Here is a 22593-nt window from a genome sequence, read left to right as displayed (position 1 = left end):
TCCCATTATAATACAAACCCGTTGAGGGTGGAGGTTTTCATTTGGCCTGTGAATGGCTATGGCCCTAGCACCTCGACTGTGCCAGCTCTGAGTAAGTGCTCAAGAAGTCGTGAATGAATGAATGAATGAATGAACAAATGAATGACTTGATGAAAGCAGGGATGTGACCAGGTGCAGACTGTCAGGAGGGCAAGTGGAGGACAGTGTTGTCCCTTCCTACCAAGGCCAACCTAAGGGAGGAATAGGCAGTGACAGGCTCTGGGCTCTGTCCCCAAAGTGATCCAACAAAACATGCCTGAGCCCTGATCTCTTTGTTTGGGAAAGTGGGAGAAGGAAGCCGGTGTTAGTTAAGTGCTTGCTCCCTAGGAGCACGTGGAAAAATGCTCCCTATCACTTGCCATCAGGGAAATACAAATCAAAACCACAATGAGATCCCACCTCACACCAGTAGGAATGGCTAAAATTAACAAGAAAGAAACAACACGTGTTGGCGAGGATGCAGAGAAAGGGGAGCCTCCTGCACTGTTGGTGGGAACACAAGCTGGTGCAGCCACTCTGGGAAACGGTGTGGAGGCTCCTCAACAAGTTGAAAATAGAGCTGCCCTACGACCCAGCAATTGCACTCCTGGGGATTTACCCCAAAGATACAGATGCAGTGAGGTGAAAGGGCACCTGCACCCCAATGTTCACAGCAGCCATGTCCACAATAGCCACACCGTGGGAGGAGCCTCGGTGTCCATCCACAGATGATGGATAGAGAAGCTGTGGTCTGTGTATACCGTGGAATATTCCTCAGGCATCAGAAAGGACAAATACCCCCCATTTGCTTCGATGTGGATGGAACTGGAGGGGATTATGCTGAGTGAAGTAAGTCAGTCGGAGAAGGACAGTCGTCAGATGGTCTCACTCATATGGGGAATATAAGAAATAATGGAAGGGATTATAGGGGAAAGGAGGGAAGCTGAGTGGGGAAAATTAGAGAGGGAGACACCTGACTCTGGGAAACAAAGGGTTGCAGCAGGAGAAGGAGGAGGAGGTGGGAGGGGATGGGGAGACAGGGTGACGGGCACAGAAGAGGGCACTTGATGGGATTAGCACTGGGTATTATACTATGTGTTGGCAAAAATTAAATTTAAAAAAAATTAATTTAAAAGAACCACTTGCTCTGTGCCTGGCACTCACCGATCCTCACAACGTCCATAGGAAGTACACGCACTGCCCATTCTACAGAGAACACCGAGCCCCAGAGGCCGCGGCCCATATTATATCTCAGCACCTGGTGGAGTCGTGGGAGTCCCATCCCCGTTCATCAGTGCTCAAAACCTGAGCTCCTTATCATCTCTATGCCACCTTCCTACTGAGCTGGGCTTCTGTCGGCCCCCTGCGGGCAGGCAACCCACCCTAATCCCTCAAGAGGCTCTTGGGAGTTTCCAAGGAGACAAGCCAGTGCCTGGCACCTCACAGGCCCGCAACCAGCCTCAGCAACAAGCACTGGTGTGGAGCCCCCCTCCCGCAGCCTACCTGGGCATGAAGCAAAGCTTCCCCGTGCTCCCACCTCCCAGCATGGGTGGGAGGAGAGGAGGCCAAGGGGCCAGCCCCTTCATCCCTCACCTAACCTCTACACCTAGAAAAAGAGGGAAGCTAAAAGCAGGTGGAGAGCATGTCTCCCCCTTCGCCCTCTGGCCTGGGTCCAGGGGACAAAGGCCTCAGCTTCCTGGGCAGATTCACCTGCAGCCAGTGCTCTGGGCTGCCTGTGTGCTGGGAGGGAGCGGGGCTGCTCTGGGGAGCACAGCTCAGGTGGCCACACAGCAGAGGCTCACCCACCAGGGCATCTTCGGAACTCCTGGAGTGCTTGGGGCTCTCACAGACCTCTCCTTGCAGTGGAGATTAGGCTCATTAGCATCTCTGCTCAGGCAGGGAGTCATGAAACCATGCTCTCCCTGCCTCCCTACACCCCTGCACCTGCTGCAGAACCGCTTTGCACCTGAGAGGTTCCTACGGGCCTCCTCATCCGGGATTTCTACGTGATTTGCTTCTCGCCACAACAGCAAATTACAGCTCTAACTCCAAAGCAGGAACCACTAAAGGAAATCCTCTCCCAGGGCGACAGTTGGGCCACCGTGGTGCTGTCCGTGAAGTCAGCATTATTATCAGAGTGCACTTGATAAATGAGAAGTCTTTAAAAGATTAGTCTGACTTTTCCTACCTATTTAAAAAGCAAGTAAAAAACAAATTAAAAACAAAAAGCAAGTACACAGCCCATTTTTGGTAGCACAAAAACACTGGGCTCCTGACAACATAGAAAGAGGCATTAACCAGGTCTCAAGCCAAAGGCATGAATTGAGAGAGCCATTTGTTCTTATTTTGTTTGTATTTATTAAAAGGAAGCAGTGATCACCGGGATCCGGCAAGGGGGTTGCAAGAATAAGCCATAGAGTGTGCCTGTGTGTGCGTGCATGGATGGGTGTGTGCCTGTGTGTGCGTGCATAGATGGGTGTGTGCCTGTGTGTGCATGGGTGGGTGTGTGCCTGTGTGTGCATGGGTGGATGCATGCCTGTGTGCATGCATGGATGGGTGTGTGCCTGTGTGTGCATGCATGGATAGGTGTGGTCTGTGTGTGCATGGATGGTGTGTGCCTGTGCATGCATGCACAGGTGTGTGCCTGTGTGTGCATGCATGGATGTGTGCCTGTGTGGATGCATGGGTGGGTGTGTGCCTGTGTGTGCATGCATAGATGGACATGGTCTCTGTGTACATGAATGGATGTGTGCCTGTGTGTGCGTGCATGGATGGATGTGGTCTGTGTGTGCATGCACGGATGGGTGTGTGCCTGTGTGTGTATGCACGGATGGACGTGTGCCTGTGTGTGCATGCACGGATGGACGTGTCCCTGTGTGTGTATGCATGGATGGATGTTTGCCTGTGTGTGCATGCATGGATGGGTGTGGTCTGTGTGTGCATGGATGGTGTGTACCTATGCGTGCACGCATGGATGGACATGGTCTGTGTGTACATGGATGGATGTGTGCCTGTGTGTGCGTGCATGGATGGACGTGGTCTGTGTGTGCATGCATGGATGGACGTGTGCCTGTGTGTGTGTGCATAGATGGGTGTGTGCCTGTGGATGCATGCCTGTGTGCATGCATGGATGGGTGTGTGCATGTATGGATGGATGTGGTCTGTGTGTGCATGCACAGATGGACATGTCCCTGTGTATGTATGCATGGATGGATGTGTGCCTGTGTGTGCATGCATGGATGGGTGTGGTAGGTGTGTGCATGGATGGTGTGTGCCTGTGCATGCATGCATGGGTGTATGCCTGTGTGTGCATTCATGGATGTGTGCCTGTGTGGATGCACGGGTGGGTGTGTGCCTGTGTGTGCACGCATGGATGGGTGTGGTCTGTGTGTGCATGGATGATGTGTGCCTGTGCGTGCATGCATGGATGGACATAGTCTGTGTGTGCATGCATGGATGGGTGTGGTCTGTGCATACATGGATGGTGTGTGCCTGTGTGTATGCATGGATGGACGTGTGTCCATGCATGTGCACAGGTGTGCATAAGCACATGTGCCTGTGTGTGTCAGCATCTTAGTTAACCACCACCTTAACAGAAGTCAAAGGTATCCTGAGCTGCTACAAAGCAGTTGCGGCCTTCGGCTGCCGTAAGTGCTCAGGATTGAGGGGTTCTCCGGTGACTTCTCCCCACTACTGGAAAATGCCTCCCACTATATGCGACCCACACTCTCACCCTTTTCAAAGGATCACAAACAACAAATAAGACCCCCACCCCACGTTTCTGTTCTCACCAACAACTGGCCAAGTCAAGAAGGAATCCGAGAGAAGAGGGTGGGCTGGAATGCCTTCCCCAATTCTCACCAAGTCAGGGCCACGCTTTCCCTTCTTGGGATGACAGGATGCCACTTCTCTCACCGGCTTGAGGCCACAATGAAATGAGGTCAGTACATCTGATCAGAGTCACAACGCACCTGTAATATTGTCATAGCTCCGGAAGTTCATTTCGATGTGGTCCCACTCCAGCACCATGCAGTTCTCCATGCTGGGCTGAGCGATGGCCACGTACACGTCATTCTTGGAGTTGAACGTATCCACCGAAACCGACTGGTAGGGCAAAGTCTGATGGACAACAAAATCTGGGAATGGGTATTTAAAAAAAAAGTCTCCATGAGATCCCACGTGGGAATTATCCACCACCAGTAACCTGCTTCCCTTCGTAGCACTGGTTCCGAAGAGGACCGGGGTGGAGGGGTACAAGGGTAGTGGGTGTGTGTGGAGGCTAGAGAACCAATAAAGAAAGAATAAAAATAAAACAAAATAAACCAACACAGTGGGGCACCTGGGAGGCTCAGTCAGTTAAGCATCTGCCTTTGGCTCATGTCATGATTCCTACACTGGGCTCCCTGCTCAGCGGGGAGTCTGCTTCTCTCTGCCCTTCCCCTGCTCATGCTCTCTCTCTCTCTCAAATAAATAAATAAAATCTTTTGAAAGAAACCACTAAGAAAGCCTAAAGTAAGTTATTTCTTCAGCTAGAGATGCCTCAATGTACACTGCTTCTTGGCAGGCTGAACACACGCAGGGTGAAAGGATGGTGGATGTCTGGCTACGGGAAGTGGTTCCTCTAAGAACACCCTGGCTTTGCCCACCTCCTGCCCACCCAGCCCTCGCCCTGCGTGCCCAAGCCCCAGGTCTTCTGCAAAGCCCTCCCAGATCCAATGCACAGGACTCTCTCCTAGTCACTGGACTCCCAATCCGGCACTGCTGTTTAAATCTTACTCTTGGCGATGATGGGCCCTCCAGCAAAGCGACTTCAGAGTCAGCTTTGGGGAATGATCTCAGGGCCTCGAACCTTCCACAGAAAGCTGAAGCTCAGAGAGGGCGTGTGCCCGGCCACAGGCCACACAGCCTGCATCCCGTGTCTCCTGAACCCAGGGCTTCCTGAGGACAGGTCCGGGTCCCACCCTCCAAGGGCCTTCCATGGCCTAAGCCCTTGGTGGCCACTCACTTGGGAGCCTCCTCCAGATGTCACATGAGACAGGCCGTAACGGGGGTGGGCCAGTCAGTGGTGAGCAAAGGCAGGACAGTGCAGGGGGACAGAGGCAGGGAAGGAAGGGAGAGACGCTGAGCAGTGGGGAGGTGGGAGCGGGGAGCGGGGGTGAGAAGAGCAGCTGCCCAGGTGCCCACAGGTCAGCTTTTTTTTATTAAAAAAAAAAAAATCTCAGAAAGCTGCCAAAATTAGACAGCACTTTACAAATCTAGCTTTCAACGGTTCTCAAATCTAGCTTTCAACGGGCCCGGAGAGGGGAGCAGGGCCGAGGGAGTGAGAGCAGCAAGAGGTGCAAGAAAGAGCACTTTGCCTGGAGTTGGACCCCCTGGAGCCCCGCCTGCACTTGAGACCCGGGCCACACTCTTTCCCTTCCAAGGCCTCAGTTGACTCATGGGCCACCTGGGGGTACGGTTCCTACCTGCCAGGCTTGATGGCAGGGCCACACTGGAAATGTTGGCGGAAGCGCCCTCGTCGGGGCTTAGCCCGTAGCAGGTGCTGCATAAATACAGAACTGAGGGCTGAGAAAGGACAGTCTGCCTCCACCGCGCTGTCTCTTGAGGACCTGCCCTTCGCACGGCATCGCTGTGACTCCAAGGTCTTGCTGAGTGACCTTGGGGAAGCTATTTAACCTCTGGCTTCGTCTCTTCATCGTCTTATAACCTTGACTCATTTAGCATCGTGCGTAGCACACAGTGGCTGGCCAATACCGGTCCGCTCTTGGAGGTGTCCCCAGCCCTATTCTGAGCACACAGTAGGTGCTTAATAAATGCTTTGCTGGTGGAGGAGTGTGGGAGGGCTGGGGATGAATGAATGACGCGCACAGGTGCAGGGAGACGAGGAAGAAGCAAAGAGAGGGGAGGCCGCCTCTGCACCCTGATGGCGAGAAGTAGCCGAGGGACAGCGAGGACAAGTGGCAGGAGCCGCTCACCCCCACGGCAGGGTGGGGAACATCGGGAAGGGCTGAGGCTTTCAGTAGGACGGGCTGGCCTCCAGGGACCCGCCTGTATCTGTAGCTCTGACCCTGGGCGAGGAGCTTGGGTCCCCCTCAGTAAAAAAAGTGTGACCCCTCTTCCATGAGGACACTGTAGAGACTAAGTAGGAGAGTGTAAGTGTTAGCAGTGGAGCCTCACAAATGGGGAGTTTTATTTGGGGGGCTTTTTTTGTTTGTTTGTTTGTTTGTTTGTTTGTTTGTTTGTGGGCCTTGAGGGGAGTTTTATATAATAGTTTTAGGTCCTAGCTTTGTATGCTGTAGAGCCATGAGCATGTTGGGTTGCTGGGAGAACTCCTGGGAAGAACCACTAAGGCCCCCCCCGCCCTGCTGATTTCTCACCCCCGCCCCCAGTACCCAGTGCTGCTCCATCAATAAGGAAAATCACACAAATCTCAACCTGTAGATAAACAGAAAAAGGGAAACGGTAGCTGTCCTCATCTGCTTCCTTTTCTCTCTCCGGAACAGGACTCCGAGAACACGGCTGCGTCCTTTTAATTCCGAGACAGCCGCACACCCCTCTACCCCTCGGGCTGCCTTCTGCTAATGAGAGCCCCGAAGGTTGCAAACACTCCTGCCTCTAACCCGAGGCTCCCACCTGCACTCTGGTCTCCGAAAGATGAGCATTTGCTGAAAAATGCAGGCTCTTTAAAGGGCAGACCAGAAAGTTTCAGATTTTTTATTAAAAAAAAAAAAATCTCAGAAAGCTGCCAAAATTAGACAGCACTTTACAAATCTAGCTTTCAACGGTTCTATTTTCATTTGTTTTCCCAAAACATTGGTTTCATAATATTTTCTATATGCTGACTATCTGGCACAACACAGCCTGTTAGATCATTTGGATTATAAATCTAATTCTTAATAGGAGAGTCCTTCTCTCCTTCCTCCCCGCCCCCCAACCTGAAAAAAGGAGGAGGAAGAGGAAGAAACAGGAAGAAATGTCTAAAAGACAAAGACTGGTCGCTATGTATTGGGTGGGGGAGTGGGAGGAATTTAAAGATCCTCTCCCATCTCCATTTTAATTCATCTTTCACGACCGGCAAAAGCACATTCGTCGTGCAAAGATCTCCAACAATACACATGTTGATATGACATCAATTTACTAGTGTTAAAGTATTAATGGCATTCTCTGCAAAAAGCGCTGCCACTTCCATTCACATTGGATTAAGTTCATGATGTCAGTGGGACGCTTACAATTTAGGCCTTGCTCCCACTGGAATCAACAGATTTTTACATAGCTATTTATAGCACTTGCAGAAAATAAATTATACATGACGCCGATCCTATTGGGAGAGAAACTGCACATTAATGCATTATTTCTCTTTGCATTTCATCAGCCCAGAAATGGGGAAGCTAACAGGACAATTAGGATGCAAAATTCACTCCCTCCAAGGAATTTAGTGAATTATCCACCTAACACGGGGAAATCATGAGTAGGTAACAGGGATTTTTGAGGTGGTTAAAAATAGACTTAAGGGAAGACCGTGATTAATCTAGAAGCTGAAACAGTCCAGCTGTGGTGCTGCCTGTTAATTATACCCGGTGCCAGAACACAATGGCCAAGAGGATCTTCCTCTCTCTGGGAAGAACAGGATTTTCCTCTCCTTCCTCTACCTGAGGAATTTACTCCATTCCCGAAAATCTGAGCTAAGAGAAAAATAATGCCCTCAGAGAATGTGCTTCTTCCCAAAAATGTAGCGAGGATGCCATCATAGTACCAGGGCTCTCAGATTGGGCCTTCCCACCTGCCACCCATCCTCCCAGCCTTTAATCGAGCACCGAAGGTTGAGGCTTGATAGGAGCGGAAGACAGGAACCAAAAAAACAAAACAAAAAACAAAACAAAACAAAAAAAGCAACCTTCATGACTTATTAACTTAGTTCTTAAAGGGCAGGGACTATATCTGGGGGTGGTCACAGCTTGGTTACCCCATTTATTCTTGATGGAGGAAACCATGAGCAGAAGCTAATTTGTTCATGAGTCTAAAGGGATACAACAACAGCAAAGACAGAATCATCACCCCCTGTTACCAGGGAGCAGCGCTGACTATCTAAATTTTAGTAGGAAGGTTTCTAGCAAAGCAAATGCATATGAGAGGATATCCTAAAATGTTAGGGGGGGTGGTGCTCATGCTGCCCCATGGGTTATGGGTTTAGGACAGGTTTCCAGACCTGGCTACCTTGGTTCCAAGCCCCCCTCTCTACTCCTCTGACAATTCTCAGAGCCCAGATCATTTCTACAACCGTCCCCAGGGCCCTAACATCAGAAATCATGTTTTCTCATATAAATTATTCCCTGTTCCCGGGCCCTCGGCATAGCCCATGTCATTTCTCCCAGAGACTGGCAAAGTGTATGGCCAGGTATGAAGAAAACAATGAAAGAGGGGCTCCCTTCACTTGGGGGTTTAGGGAACTCTCCAGAAAAACGGGAGAAGAGACACACAGGAGCTCCAGTGAGCTGTGGTCTGGCATTTCACACCAAATGGCCTTGAACGCCACCTTTTGGTGCAAATGTCATTGAGGATGACCTCTGATTTATTGCACTGCTCTACAATATAATAAATAACCTGCTCGTGGCCTCCACTGGCCAAAGGGCACCTGCCAATTACACAGCTGAATGAGCCCCTGGTCCATGCTGGAAGTCTAGGGCAGCCCACAAGCCTGCAGGTTTTCTCCCGGCAAAGAGAAAATTTTGTAAAGTCCCCTATTTACAAAGATATCTAGAAATAGTTTTTACTTTGTGAGTTGTTGTTTATTTATTTGTTTGGTGGGTGGCAGTAGGACTGGCCTAAATGTCACAGTTTGTTCTTGGAGGGTTTTTTTGTTTTGTTTTTTTGTGTGGGTTTTTTTTTTTTTTTTCCTTTTGAGTTTCTGTAACTGTTTTCGGAGTCTCATGCCTGCTGTTCCCACTGACATGCCTTGAGGCTTTGTAGATATCAACTCTCAGCTGAAATGTTTATTTTTATAAGTTTGGTAAGCAGGTTTCATACTGGGGATTGATCTGCTTTCCTTTAAAATCTGGCTTTAGAAGCCGTGGAAGCTCCACATAGGCCTTTCTGACAGAGACACTCACCTGCTCTCTACGAGATGTGACAGTGGAGGCAGTTAGTATTTTAACTTTGCCTTGTAACCTGTGAAATGTATAAATGGAAACCTCGAGGCAGGCCCTGGAAAAAATGCAGATTCAAAGTTTCTTTGCATTTTTCCTCAGTGTGAGGTTTTTTCTTTAGATAACTGGTTGTTCACTTATGTTTCTGTTTTGCCATTGGTTATAATCCACCAAGTTATCGCTTTTTAGGTGGAACGACAAAAGCAATTCACAGATTTTAAAGGGTGGTATTTAGGGACACCTGGGTGGCTCAGTGGTTGAGCATCTGCCTTCGGCTCAGGGCGTGATCCCGGGGTCCTGGAATCGAGCCCCACATCGGGCTCCCCGCTTCTCCCTCTGCCTGTGTCTCTGCCTCTCTCTCTGTGTGTCTTTCATGAATCAATAAATAAAATCTTAAAAAGATAAATAAACAAAAGCTGATATTTATTAGCTGAATTTTCAGTAAACTTCATATTACTCAATCAGGAGAAGAGTGTCAACAGTGGATCAAGAGAGCAGGAATGCGGGCCTCTTTACACTGACTTTCCAAGAAACCTGACTTGTAAATGTGCTTATGCCCAACTCACCCGTTTATAGCTTTTGGCCCTTAAAAAAAATTTTTTTTTAATTTAAAAACCCTCAGAGAAATTAGAATTTTGTAAAGAATCAGAATTAAAACAAAGGGCAGTTAACAAAAATCCTTCCAAACTGTTGAGATAATATCCTCACCTCATCGATTCATTTATTTTAAGCGCTTAAACATGGCCTAAAATAATTTGGACAGAACACCTTTATACCCACTTTTCTCCATTCCCTGTGGATGTTCTAAAAGAAAAACAAAGGGATTATTCTCCATAACAGTCTTCAACGATAGAGGTTCTGAATACCTGTAGTGGTACATTCGTAGTCAAAGCTGGGCACATCATTTAGCTTCTTTTCCTGATACTCTGGTGGACCGATGCAGAGGACATCGGAGACAGTGGAATTTGTCATCTTCAACCACAGATACAACCACTTGGCTTTGCAGTCACATTCAAATTTATTGCCCCTTAAGTCACTAACAAAACACAAAACACATAGACGGAGAAACAGATATGCCTGAAAAGTCTCAGCAGTCATATGAAACGCCAACATTATTTAACATCCTGATGTATTTACTACCCCCACCCAATAAAATGTAAAAAATTTGCGTTTAATGCATCCTATTTCTTGTACTTCTCACGGACTTTATTTAATGATCTTCGGTGCCCATGATTTTAAGTAGAGCCCACAGAGAGCTCTCAGAGCTCACGTATCACCACTTTTTCACTCTCCTGAAACTGTCGCCACACCATGCTGGAAATGGGGAGGAGGTGACAGGGTTGACAGAAGAACTCCCTCCCGCCCCTCCCCACATACACACGTGTAGGTTCTCACAAGCAAAGTCAGGACATTATAGGAAGATAGCTTTCACGAACACGATCGAAACTTTAAGATCTTGTTCAACAATGTCCAGTAAGAAGTGACAAACACTAGAAGATAAGGCAGAGGGATCTGCTGTCTTGAGAAAGGAAATCTCACCCCAGCAAGCTTATCTTACCCTGGCCTAACGGTACCAAGTGTATCCCAACAAGGCAAGACCTAACACAAACTGTATGCTGTTTCCCCCCATGCACTCTCCGTTACCGACTTCTACCTACAACATAAAAGAAATGCAGCGATGGGGCGAGGGGAGCCTAAAGACAGGATTAACTGGAGCCCAACGACAAGCACACATAAACTTAATTTTCCTTACTTACAGTTCAATCAGAGAGTCTAAATCACTGAAGACATCCCTTGGGAGCGCTTTTATGTGGTTATTGGCCAAAGAACTAGAACAAGAAAGTCATATTTTAATGTGGTTATTATCCTCATGCCCTGTCACTCCAAAGTCCCTTAAACAAAGCTAATGATTTAAAACAGAGCTCTAAACCTCTTCAGCCCAATGCCGTTGAATTTCTGGCTCTGATCATCGATACCAAGATCAAGAAATGAGTTTTGTTACACAAAGACAGCACTATAGATGCTGGAGCACAATGTAAGGTTTTTCGCTGTGTGTTTTAAAAAGGCATTTATTAAACTCTTTACTTATATACACTTATCAAACTTTGGATGGTATCTTCTGTTTCTCAGAATAAGAGCCAAAGTCCCCTTGATGACACGCAAGACCCTCCATTGTCAAGTTACCCCCATTCCCATGTACCTATGGGACTGGATCTCTGACTACTTAGAACACCCACACTGGCCCCTTGCTATTGCTCGGATAGTCAAGGCACGCTCCCACCCTGAGGCCTCTGAGCTTGTGATTCCTCTGCCGGAACATTCTTCCTCCAGATACCCACACAGCTCACGCCACCATCTCTTTTAGGTCTGTTCTCAATGATCACCACTGCCCTGACCTCTACTATCTCCCTTCCCTGCTCTGTTGATCTTCACTGCACGACTGTCCTTGGCATACTACATATTTTAATTACCTGTTTCTTGGCTGTGTATCCTCCCTATACGTGAGTGACACGAGGACAAGGGGGTTTGTGTTTGTCCACATCTGCATCCCTAGCATCTACACAGTGCCTGGCCCAGAGTGGGTACTCATTAAGTCTTTGTTGAGTGAATGAATGACACACGTAACAGAGAGGTACAAGAAAAGATGTACAGTCCTGTCCAAGAAGTTCCCTCACAGTCCATCAGAGTGAGTTCTATTACTTGTGACTCCACGAAGAGATTCCGTAAATACTCTTTTACATAAAGACGCTCAGCCCTAACCCCATGATAATATAAAATCTTAACGGACTATAATGTTCAGGGTATAACCGAATGCGATCAATTTCTCTTTCTCATTAACGCAGGTTGATCAGAAATCATTTGGCATTTTTGCTCTTAGTGTTGAAGAGCTTTCCAAAATGTCTTAGTCTGCTCCCCCTCTCCAGGAAGAACGAATATTGTCAACTCTTTTTCTGATGATTCAGGATCACACAGTGCCCTGTCATCATCCTGCTGAAGATGAATGTCCATGTGCTGGGCTGTTGACGTAGAAAGATGCGTGGTGTTGAAAGACGTACATCGAGTCTGTGCTTCGCCTCCTGGGGCATCATGCTCTAATGTGAGTCAGCCAAGAAACTGATGCCTACTTTTGTGGGGTTTTTTTTACACGGGTGAGTACAGACGGCAAGACTCATAAATGATAAATATGCAGGCAATTCAGCATCAACCTCTTTAAAAAATATATATGAAATTAGCCTTTTGTAGCATCCTGGTGACCCACTCACTGCAGAAAGAGGAATTAAAGAAATGGGTCTTCCTCCCTCCTCAGCAGCAGCTCACAGAGAAAGCCCTGAGCCCATAGTAACCTAAACATTCTTGCTGTAAGAGACCAAAAGAATATGGGGAGACCTTATCATTTCAGAATTATGTGCTTTTCCACCTTGGTAACAACAAATGGATTAAAATACAATCTCATCTATTATTTCACCTTTCTTTCCTAAATGATTAGTACATTTTTAAAGATGTTGGAAAATAGGCTGAATGTGTAATCACACTGAACATAACCTAGGAGAAGCTACCTGAAATTAAAAAAGATGTCTGTCTTGTTTTGCTGGTTGATGGTTGCTTTTTCTAGAAAGTCCAAACAATTGTTTTTAGCTATTAAAGATTAATCATTTAGCTAAATATTTTTAGTTAATTAAAATGCATTACACTGAAGTGACGAGAATATATGGAATGGTCAAAGCCAAAAAAAAAAAAAAAAAAAGAAAGCCGTAGGTTGAGCAACCTTTCCAAGTGTTCAATTTAGATTTCAGGAAGCCAAATTATTTAGATGGACTATCCGCCCCACTCATGCTAAGTGCATAACATCTCACTTTCCACTTCATTTTGTCTACAAATTTATGGCACTTACTTCATTTCTGAAACTACTTAACGGCAACCTGTCCCTTGGGCTTTATAAGACTGCTGGAAAACAAATGTCCTAGATTTTAGTTACAGATTGGGACTGCTTCTTCGATGCTTTGAAACCTGATCTATGTTTCTTGAGAATAAGAATGTGAGCCTGTAGGTGTTGGGAAAATCCATAAAAGATAAAAAACAGATACTTAAGCAAATTCCAGATAGTGACTTCTTTGCTCTCTTTGCTTAAGTGTTTACAAAAACAAGGAGGAAGTGGGGAGGACTGGTTCATTCGTTAAACAATCTATTAAATGCTTTAATTACTACCTACATCTCCAACCTAAGGAGTCAATTTTAAAAGTCGGTTGACTTGCCCAGAAGCAGACTTGGTAAGGAAAACACAACTCAGTGAGGAACTAACTCATTGATCAATCAGGGAATCGGAAGGAAGGTCTTGCTGGCCTTCAGCCCTGAGCTAGACGCTGGGAGAACAGAGTTAATGAGCCATGATCCGCCTGGGCCCTGCCCTCAGGGAGCTTTCATTGCGGCTGGGGAGATGAAAACTGACATCATGAAACAGTACCAGCCAGTACGGCCACTGCGGCTGGAAAGTGCTGGGTGCATAGAGCCAGAGCAAGGGCTACGGGATGGCAGGGCGGAGATTAAGAAGGCTCCATCGGGGAGACAGAACTTAATCTGCACTTTGAAGGAAAAGCAGATTATAGGAGATGGAAGATAGAAGAAACAACATCCTGGGCAAGGGAAGAGATGTGAGGAAAGGCCCGGTAATAGGATGAGTTGGGTGTGCACAAGAGATCAATGTTCTGCAGACATTTCAGGAAATGAGCCCCGAGAGCTAGGGAGAGGCGGCTCCGGAGGCTTCCCTGCAGGATGGCAATGCACACTGGGATGGATGCATTATTGCAGAAGTACTCTGGACCTGGGGCACCTAGGTGGCTCAGTCCCTTAGGCATCTGACTCTTGACTTCAGCTCAGGTCATGATCTCAGGGGTCATGAGATCAAGCCCCGTGTCGAGCTCTGCACTGGGCATGGAGTCTGCTTGATTTCCCCCCTCACTCTTCCTCTATCCCTTCCCTCCTTTCCTCCTCCCGTGTACATTCTCTCTCTAGATAAAAAAAAAAAAGAATACCCAAGCAAAGGACTCTTGCTTTCTACAGTCACACAGAATAGCAGGTGCCTCTTAACACATATGTACACGTTATATACATGTGTGTGCACAAATAACAAGCATGCACACACGGTTATGTACACACACCGGGTACACAGGTATCTGCCCACGTATAGAAGTCTATGCATCCCTGAGCAAACATGTGCAAAGATACATGCATGGTCACACCTGTGTTCAGACCAAGGACCCATAGCCAATTGGTCAAATGAAAATTGACATCTGGGCTAACTCAGCTGGTCACATGGACCTTGCTTAGGTTCGGGATCTGCCCAGAGTTTTGTTAAAAAACAAAGCCCCTCATTCCTGACTTCTGGGAACCAGATTTATCTGGCCACAGCTGTTCCTCTCCAGACACCCACAGCTGTCTTCTTAGCAGACCCTGTCTGGCGTCTCACACTGCCAAGGCAACGCAACAGTCCATGGATAAAATCGAAGCTTCTTAATGAGCGGAGGAACTCTAAGATGTTGCTGTTGATGATGACGGTGGTAACCACGCCAACCATACCTTGAGCCCTCAAGCATTTACCACAGGTAATGGGCTGGATGCTTTGCAAGTCAGCATTAACCCACCATGTGCGCCAATCCTATGGGGTCAGTATAATCACCCCTTATCTTCAGGATAAGGAAACTGAGGCTCAGAAAGGCTAAGCAATGTTCACAAATGATGTCCTTGAGATTTGAACCCAAGTCTACAAGACTCCAAATCCCTTATCTTACCCTCTACAGGAATATGGGGATTTAGTATCCGGGTTCAATCTGAAAAAAAAATGAAATGAAACAAAACAACAACAACAAAGCAAAACTTTTCTGGAAAGGAAGGAACACCTAGAGCAATAATGGCAATGAGAGGCTACGCTCTCTGGAATTGATGGAGCCAATCCAGATGTTTGTACCTCCCACATTCCTCCCTCATCTCCGTACTCCACAAGCTTTATTGAACTCAGGCAGGCCTTCTGCTTGGTCGGCTTCGAGAACCAAATGCTCGTGAGCCTGTTGACAGACACCTTTGCCTGTCTCGGGATTTGATGTAAATGATTATCTCTTCAGATGGGAATCAGCCTGGGCTCCACCTGCAGAAGGCTCTATCACCCCTGCCCCAAATCCCCACTTGAAGGCCTCCTATTCTCCCAATATTCTTTCCATGACCGAGATGAGACAGGTTATCTTAATCACAAACTATCTATCAAGCACACGGGCCCTGCTCCTGACTAATAAATTTCTCCTCCCAAGACAATGACTATTTTTACATTTCCGTAAACATGGCCACAATTTTTTCCCACTTTTCTAAATTTGCCAAGTGTGCATACTTGCTTCATTCCGATATGCCAATTCAAATCAATTTGTTTAATTTTTTTTCCTCCAGAAAGCTATTAAAGAAGCCAGAGAGCTTAGCTTAAGCTGCAGATTAATCCAACATTAAAGAAAAAGCCATTTGCATTCAAATGAGAGGAGCCACAAAAATGTCTCTATTCCACTTCACCCTAATTTTGAGCCTGCAGTCAACATTCTTCAGTGACTCCCGGGAGCCTCAGTTCCCAAATCTGTAAAATGGAGATGCGCTAAGTGTGGCGAAAGATAAAGAGGAGAAGGCTCACGAAGCACACAGCCTGGGCTGGCTGCTCATAGGGCTCCTTGTGTCACACGTACACTCACGTGGTCCATCAGGGCCATTCAGGATGATAGAACAGATAATGAAGCCTAGTGCATGAGTAATGACTCAGGGCTGCCATCCCATCAACAACACAGAAACCTCTGGGGCAATGTGGAAATGAGTTTCCTTGAGAAAATGCTAGCAATATGGACAACGCAGTCAAGAAAGAGCAAGGCACCAGGAAGTGGATCTTCCTTTACCCATTAAAGGACTCACAACGTGTTTCATAGGACTTACAGGTGAGTCAGGTCACGGAGGCCACGAAAGGCATTTCTTGAAATGGTTTCTATTTTGTTCCCTTCGATAAACCTAAAGAGAAGAGCAAATCATTCAGCTGGATTTTCTCTACTTAATATCTCTTAAAAAAAAAAACAAAACACGATACTCGGAACAAAACCTAAAAGCATGCATGAATTTAAGAAAATTCATCTCTGAGGATCAGGTCAGCTGCACCAGATGCCAAGTGGGAGCGGGGTTTGTGGGCAAGAATGCGTGCACACAAGGCCATGCTCTGCACTCCCTCCAGCAGCGGCATGGAAGTCTTCACATTCAGAGCTGGCAACGTGGGTCACAACATCTTGGGGGTGGGGGTGGGGGGGTGCTGGAAAAAAGAATGCCCTGTACAAAGGCAAGAAATTCTTAAATCTCTGCAAGGCTGGAATGCCTCCAGACATCTTCCCCACTCCAACCTTCTTGCATTTCACAGCGCCCGGCTATTAATACTTTCATTAATATCGTGGTCTCTTGAGGGGAGCCCATTGTTTTATATCTCGGTCTTAAAGTTCTTGCGGAGGGAGAATTCCATTAAGCTCAGCTTCTGGCAAACTTGACTTCAGCATGTCCTGCACGATCTAATCCTTGAACAAATGGGGAATGAGGCAGGGATTCTCGCAAGATCTCTAAGCCACTAGGAAAGAGGAAACATAATGAAGCTGAGTGTGGGCCAAACTTCTTGCTCTGTGCTAAACTGGCTTAGGGCTTGCACACAGGACCTTGCTGGGATAACTCTGACCATGCTTTAAAGTCTTTATGGGAAATGCATGAAGGGAATGTGCTCCAACTCTTCCCTAGGACCACAGGGAACTAAATTTTCGTTTACGGCATCCCATTACATCAAATGTAAGAGGGTCTCTCAGGAGGTTGTCCAAAGGACAGGCTTTGCAACACGAAGCCATTCATTAGTGAAATGGTCCTTGATTCTTGGGCTGATGTCTGTTTTTGTTTTTGTTTTAATCAGGGGTCTGTTCAGTAACAGACTTCAGTACAGACAGATAAGCGAACTTCCCCTCAATAACCTTGGCAGTAAGATGAACCACTCACAGGAGAAAACCGATAGCTTTACATCTGCTACCTCCATCAGCCGTTCGTGGGCTTTGCTAGAACCTAGTTGGGCTTTAGCACTGGAGTCGTAGCCTGCTTTCCGTATTCTGTATACGATCAGGCTGCTATGAAACTATACCTATTATGTGCACCCTGGAGAAAAAAAATCCTTCAGAGACATCTTTCCTAAGGACATAGAATCAGCAGTTTTCTTAGACTCAGGATGTGTTTAGAATTCAAACATCTACCTGTTAACCTCAGATAAGAACGCAGAGACAAGGCTTTAAAAATCCCTCTGAATGCTAAGTAAGGAAATCCCATCTGATAGCAGGATTAATATTATTACAAAGTTACAAAAGACAAGGATGAAAGCATTTAAGGGGGGAAAAAAGACATGAAGTGGGGGTGGGGAGAGGCAAATGGAAAACGAAATCAGAGCAAGGGCAAAGCTCATTGCTAGGGGAAAAAAAACCCTGCAACATCTGAAAAAGAAAGAAAAAAAAAAACAAAAAATAACCCTCTTCTTTTAAAGAAGAAAAAATAAAATTAGGCTCTCAGCAGCAGCTCACAGGAGATACTGCAAAGGGGAAATAGGATCGCCCAATTAAAAACGTGGAGGGTATCCCCATACAGGGAGACTTCTCTTAAAAATGAGTAACCCTCCGAATCCTTCAGCTTTATTTCTGGCCGATCAGCAAATCCATGCGTAGTTATGAGAGGCAAAAATATCCAACGCAATTTCCAATTGTGCTTACTACACGCCAAATTAAATGTCAGCAGAGAATGAATAGGCTATCTTTCCTTCTTTGTTTGCTTTCACCCGCTTTGTCTCCAACCTTCTCCTGTCCCAGCGTGTTTATACACAAGTAAACTATAAAAAGGTCAGTGCTGAAAAGAGAATGGGGTTTTCTCCATCTTCTCCACCCCTAAGCTCCCTAAGAGATGCCGTTCCTGCCTGGAAAGCAATACAGCAATTCTGTGGACATACCAAATGCTCAGCAAAGGGACAAGGCACAGAACTTACAGGTACTCGAGATGGAAAAGTCCAGCAAAAGCGTCATCCCGGATGACGGTAAACGAGTTAGAATTCAGCAATCTGGAAGCACAGGAGAGATTTCAGCGCAGAGATGTACATCTTGACTAACATAGGGAAACCCTTTCTGTTTCTCTCACTGTCTTTTGATCCAAGGCAAACATGGGCTCTTCTCAGCCTACGGCTGGCTCATGCGGTGCACAGCCCAACTCACGGATGGCAAGTGGATTCCTTTGGGCTAGATTTTCTGGTCACCCCCACTGCTCCTCCCTTTCTTCCCGTGGGTCTCGGTAAATAAGACCTGCTAACTGTTATCTCAAAACATTCTAATGCTCAGCACAACTGAGCAGCCAGTGAATGATTCATCATGCACAAGCAATCATGGACTCAGAGATCTAAAAGGCCCTAATCCGACTCTTTCTTTTAGGGAAATTGGTGCCTAGAGAAGTTAAGTGACTTGACCAAAGTCACAAAGCTGAGACCAAAAAAATAAAAAATCCTTTCTTCTATATTATACATTCCCGTGAGAAGTAATAAAAAAGTCTAAGAAATGTTGAGAAGACTCTTTATCAGCACATAGGTTTCTATTAGGCACCACTTCAGTCTATTCGGTGAAATACCTAAAACTGTATTTCCAGCACAAAGAAAGTATATTTTAATATAACCACAATTTCCAAGAGATCACAGACTTTAAAATGTTAAGTACAGTGTTCTAAGTAAGGTCCATAACGTTCCAAGAACAAAAATATCAACATAAAGTTTATTTAGGATGAGAAGTGACCTCCCATAGGGTATTTCCTCATATTTTTCTGTAGTACATTGCTTATTTTTAATCTCATCTCAAGGTTGAGGAACAGAATAAACAGAATGAGCTATGTACTCATGACCTTGCCTATCACTGACTTGCTTTTGAAAACTGCTTTTTGGACATTTCTTTTCATCAGCAAACAATAACTGAACTGGGATACCAGGCATGACATGAGGACTCGCCAAGAGCGGCTGGATGCAGAGCAGTTACGAGTGTGGGTTAGAATTCTGGCTGAGGGCGGGCGGCGGGTAGGGGAGGGGGCTGTGTGGCTCAATCTGTTGGGCGATTGGGCATCTGACTTTTGATTTCCTTGATTTCGTTCAGCTTAGGTCATGATCTCAGGGTCTTGAGATGGAGCCTCTCGAGGCTCCACGCTCAGCAGGGCATGTGCTTGAAATTCTCTTTTTCCCTCTCCCTCTACCCCTCCCCCAACTCACGCTCTCTCTTTCTCTCTCTCTCAAATAAATAAATCTTTAAAAAAAAAAAAAGAATTCTGGCTGGGACTTTGCACAAGTTACTTAACTTCTCTGAGCCTTAATTTTCTTGTCTGCCAAAGGGGGAAATAAAAATGCTCTCCTTGTAGGGATGATTAAACAAAAATTTCCATATAAACATACAGTATGGGGTGCCTGGGTGGCTCAGTCAGTCAGTCCAGCATCTGCCTTTGACTCAGGTCATGATCTGAGGGGTCCTGGGATCGAATCCTACATCGGGCTCCCTGCTTAGTCAGGAGCCTACTTCTCCCTCTCCCTCTGCTGCTCCCCCTGTTTGTGTTCTCTCTCTATCTCTCTGTCAAATAAATAAATATAATCTTTTGAAAAATGTATAGTATGTTGTCCAATAGTTTCCATACTCGGTCAACTAAAAATACTTCTATTTCCAGAGATACATTAAGAGTCTAAAATGTAGGGTTTCTTTTCACGTGAGGTGTTTGAGAAACACTTGATCTAGGTGAAATTCAGACGATCATTCAGTGTAATCCTGTCCCCAGTTACCAAACACGGCCGTTGGGATCTATGATAAAGTCCTTGAGGAAAACATGTGTCAAAAAAAGGACAGAGACACTGAGCAAAGACCCTGAGACTCAGCTAGTGGGGACACCATGGGACAAGTTAACACCGAGAGTTTACTGGGGTATCTGAGGAAGGAGTGACGCCAAAGAGGCAGAGATTGCTCCTCCCAGGACTACACCTTGAGGATACCCGTTTTCAGAGAGAACTTCCCATACTCACAGCAGCTGCAGGGAAGGCAGATGGGAAAACATTCGGTCCTTGATTTCCAAAAATGTTCCATTTACCAGGCTCCTGGAGAGAAAAGAGAGCAAAAACAAGGCCTAGGGTTGTTTTTTGTTGTTGTTGTTTAGTTTTTAGAAGTGATTGCAGGATGGGCAACCGGTCTCATCCTCCACCTGTATTTCAAGCTCCTCCACTCAGGAACGAGGCTTTAAATAGTCGGCCAGGAGCTTCGCAGGGGTAGAAACGAGAACAGTCAAGCCATTTTCCAACGCCCTGGATCAATATGAAAACTAGTCTGAATAATAGAAACCTTTACCATCAGTCTAGCGCCTTCCACAGACATTATCTCAGCAAGTTGAAATCAATCCCCTCACTTCCTTTTCTTAACTACAGGAGGCCCTGGCTGAAAATGGATAATTAGTTCACCTCTGCCCATGATTCTGTTTGTGTAGACACAGCATTAATGTCAGCAGGGGAAACTCCTGGGTAGGATCAAGCATCCCCCTTGGGAGCACATCTCTGAAAGACACTCAGAGCTCTTCTGATTAAATGCACTGTGAAAGCCTTGGGGAAAAAACTCAAGAAACACCTGAACTTGAATGTGCGGTGGGAGGCAATGCCATCTGCCAGATAGAATGGTCAATGGGGGGTGGGGGGGGAGACAAGCCGTTGGACTCCTGTCTCCCCCAGGCCCCCTGTCCTTTCTGGCCACCGCAGGACCTCAGCACATTAGTTCTAAATGATTTCTGTTAACATGCAGATCAATTAAGCAGCTGCTGTTCTAAAGGATTTAACAAGGGGAATTCTAATTTCTGGAATCCTCCACGTCACTTGACTTAGCCACATTAGGAATCCAATAGGTCCTCTGTTCCTGCCGGCACACCCTCCTGAGTTTCTCTGAATGCCCACGGGACCCCCTTCAGCCCTGCACCTTGTCCGAGGTGGGAGGCAGGGCGGGGTAGCTCAAGGGACACGGGCCACTCCACCCCTGGGACTCCCTGCCTCTGTGACTGAGCGAGCATGGGCCCAGCTCCCTGGCCTGGCAGAGGAAGTGCTTTCGGCCGCCAACACTTCCCAGCAGTACAGACAGGGCCCGGTCGCCCCCCGTCACCCCTGCTCGCCCCTGGTCGCCCCTGGTCACCCCGGGACTGCGGTTAGGAGAGCGGCAGTGGGGCTTGAGAGGCTGGGCGAGGGCAGGTTGCAAGCACCTCCTGGCAGGTGCAATTCCTCCAGGGCTGGAAAAGCAGCCAGCATCCTGTGCGGAGGGGCAGGGGGCAAGAGGCCCGGCCGCCCTCCAGCCCCGGGCCCTGGCCTGGGGGCCCCACGCGCCCCGAGCTCTGCCAAGCGCGCGCTGCCCCCTCCCGGGCCGCACGAGGTGGCCCCCACTTGCAGGGGCTGCGTGCCTTTCCTCGGGCGCTTCCCGACCTGCAGCGCGGACAGGTCCGGGGAGGCGGGGAGGGGGGGGACCAGCGCCCGGGACGCGAGGTGGGCCGGCCAGGCCTCGCCCCTGCGGCCCCTGCACACCCGCCCCTCCTCTCAAACTTTAACGCACCCCGGGGTCCCCTGGGGCGCCACGCGCAGACTCGGGGGCTCCGTTCCACGCGCGCCCGGGGACTGCGTCGGCGCGAGCCTCCCCACCCCGGGACGGGGGCGACGGGGGCGTCGGGGGCGTCGGGGGCGTCGGGGGCAGGTGGCCCGCCCGGGGCTCCCCGCACCCTCCCGGGGCCCCGAGGCTCCACCCCGTCCCGGAGCGCGCGCCCGCTCCCCCGCGCCGGGAAGAGGCCGGGCCGCCGCGGAGAGGGTCTCGCGGGCGGCGGGGGCGGCGGGGGCGGCGGGGGCGGCGGGGTCGCAGGCACTCACAGGGAGCTGATGTCGCCCGGCACGGTCCTGGGCACCCAGGAGGAGCCCACGCAGATGATGGACTCCTTGGTGCAGCTGCAAGTGGCGGGGCAGCGCGCCAGCCGCCTCACCTGCGCGCCCGGCCGCACGAGGCTCGCGGCGCCCAGCAGCAGCAGCAGCAGCAGCCGCCCGCGCCCCGCCGGCCCGCCCCGCCGCAGCGCCATGCCCGGCGCCGCCCGCAGCCCCAGCGCCGCCGCCCGCAGCCCCAACGCCGCCGCCGCCGCCGCCGCCGAGGGCCCGGGCGCCGCGGGACTGCCAGGCCGAGCCGCAGCCGAGCAGCGCGCCGGCCCCGCGCCCGCCCCCCGCGCCCGCCCCCCGCGCCCCCGCCCCCGCCCCCGCCCCGCCGCGCCCGCCTGACATCAGCGCCCGCCGCCGCCCGCCCGGCCAATGACTACGGCGGGGCCCCCGCCCGCGCCC

The 22593-nt window shown here is 48.5% G+C and overlaps 1 protein-coding gene across 1 annotated transcript in view; it reads right to left on the bottom strand.

Moving 5' to 3' along the window:
* LGI2 (leucine rich repeat LGI family member 2) overlaps window positions 1-22340 on the bottom strand; it is a 33298-nt gene extending 10958 nt beyond the window's left edge. The window contains exons 1-7 of the mRNA XM_077880851.1: window positions 22138-22340; window positions 20275-20346; window positions 18226-18297; window positions 16119-16190; window positions 10919-10990; window positions 10028-10197; window positions 3990-4154 (exon numbers count right to left, since the gene is read on the bottom strand). Coding sequence (XP_077736977.1) covers window positions 3990-4154; window positions 10028-10197; window positions 10919-10990; window positions 16119-16190; window positions 18226-18297; window positions 20275-20346; window positions 22138-22340 — 826 coding nt within the window. The remainder of the gene's footprint in view (window positions 1-3989; window positions 4155-10027; window positions 10198-10918; window positions 10991-16118; window positions 16191-18225; window positions 18298-20274; window positions 20347-22137) is intronic.
* Between the last annotated feature and the right edge of the window lie 253 nt (window positions 22341-22593).

The sequence above is a fragment of the Canis aureus genome, chromosome 2, assembly GCF_053574225.1.
Source record: "Canis aureus isolate CA01 chromosome 2, VMU_Caureus_v.1.0, whole genome shotgun sequence".
In the NCBI taxonomy this organism is placed as follows: domain Eukaryota; kingdom Metazoa; phylum Chordata; class Mammalia; order Carnivora; family Canidae; genus Canis; species Canis aureus.
The sequence above is the reverse complement of the archived record's forward strand: the minus strand, read 5'-3'. Positions and strand labels throughout refer to the sequence as shown.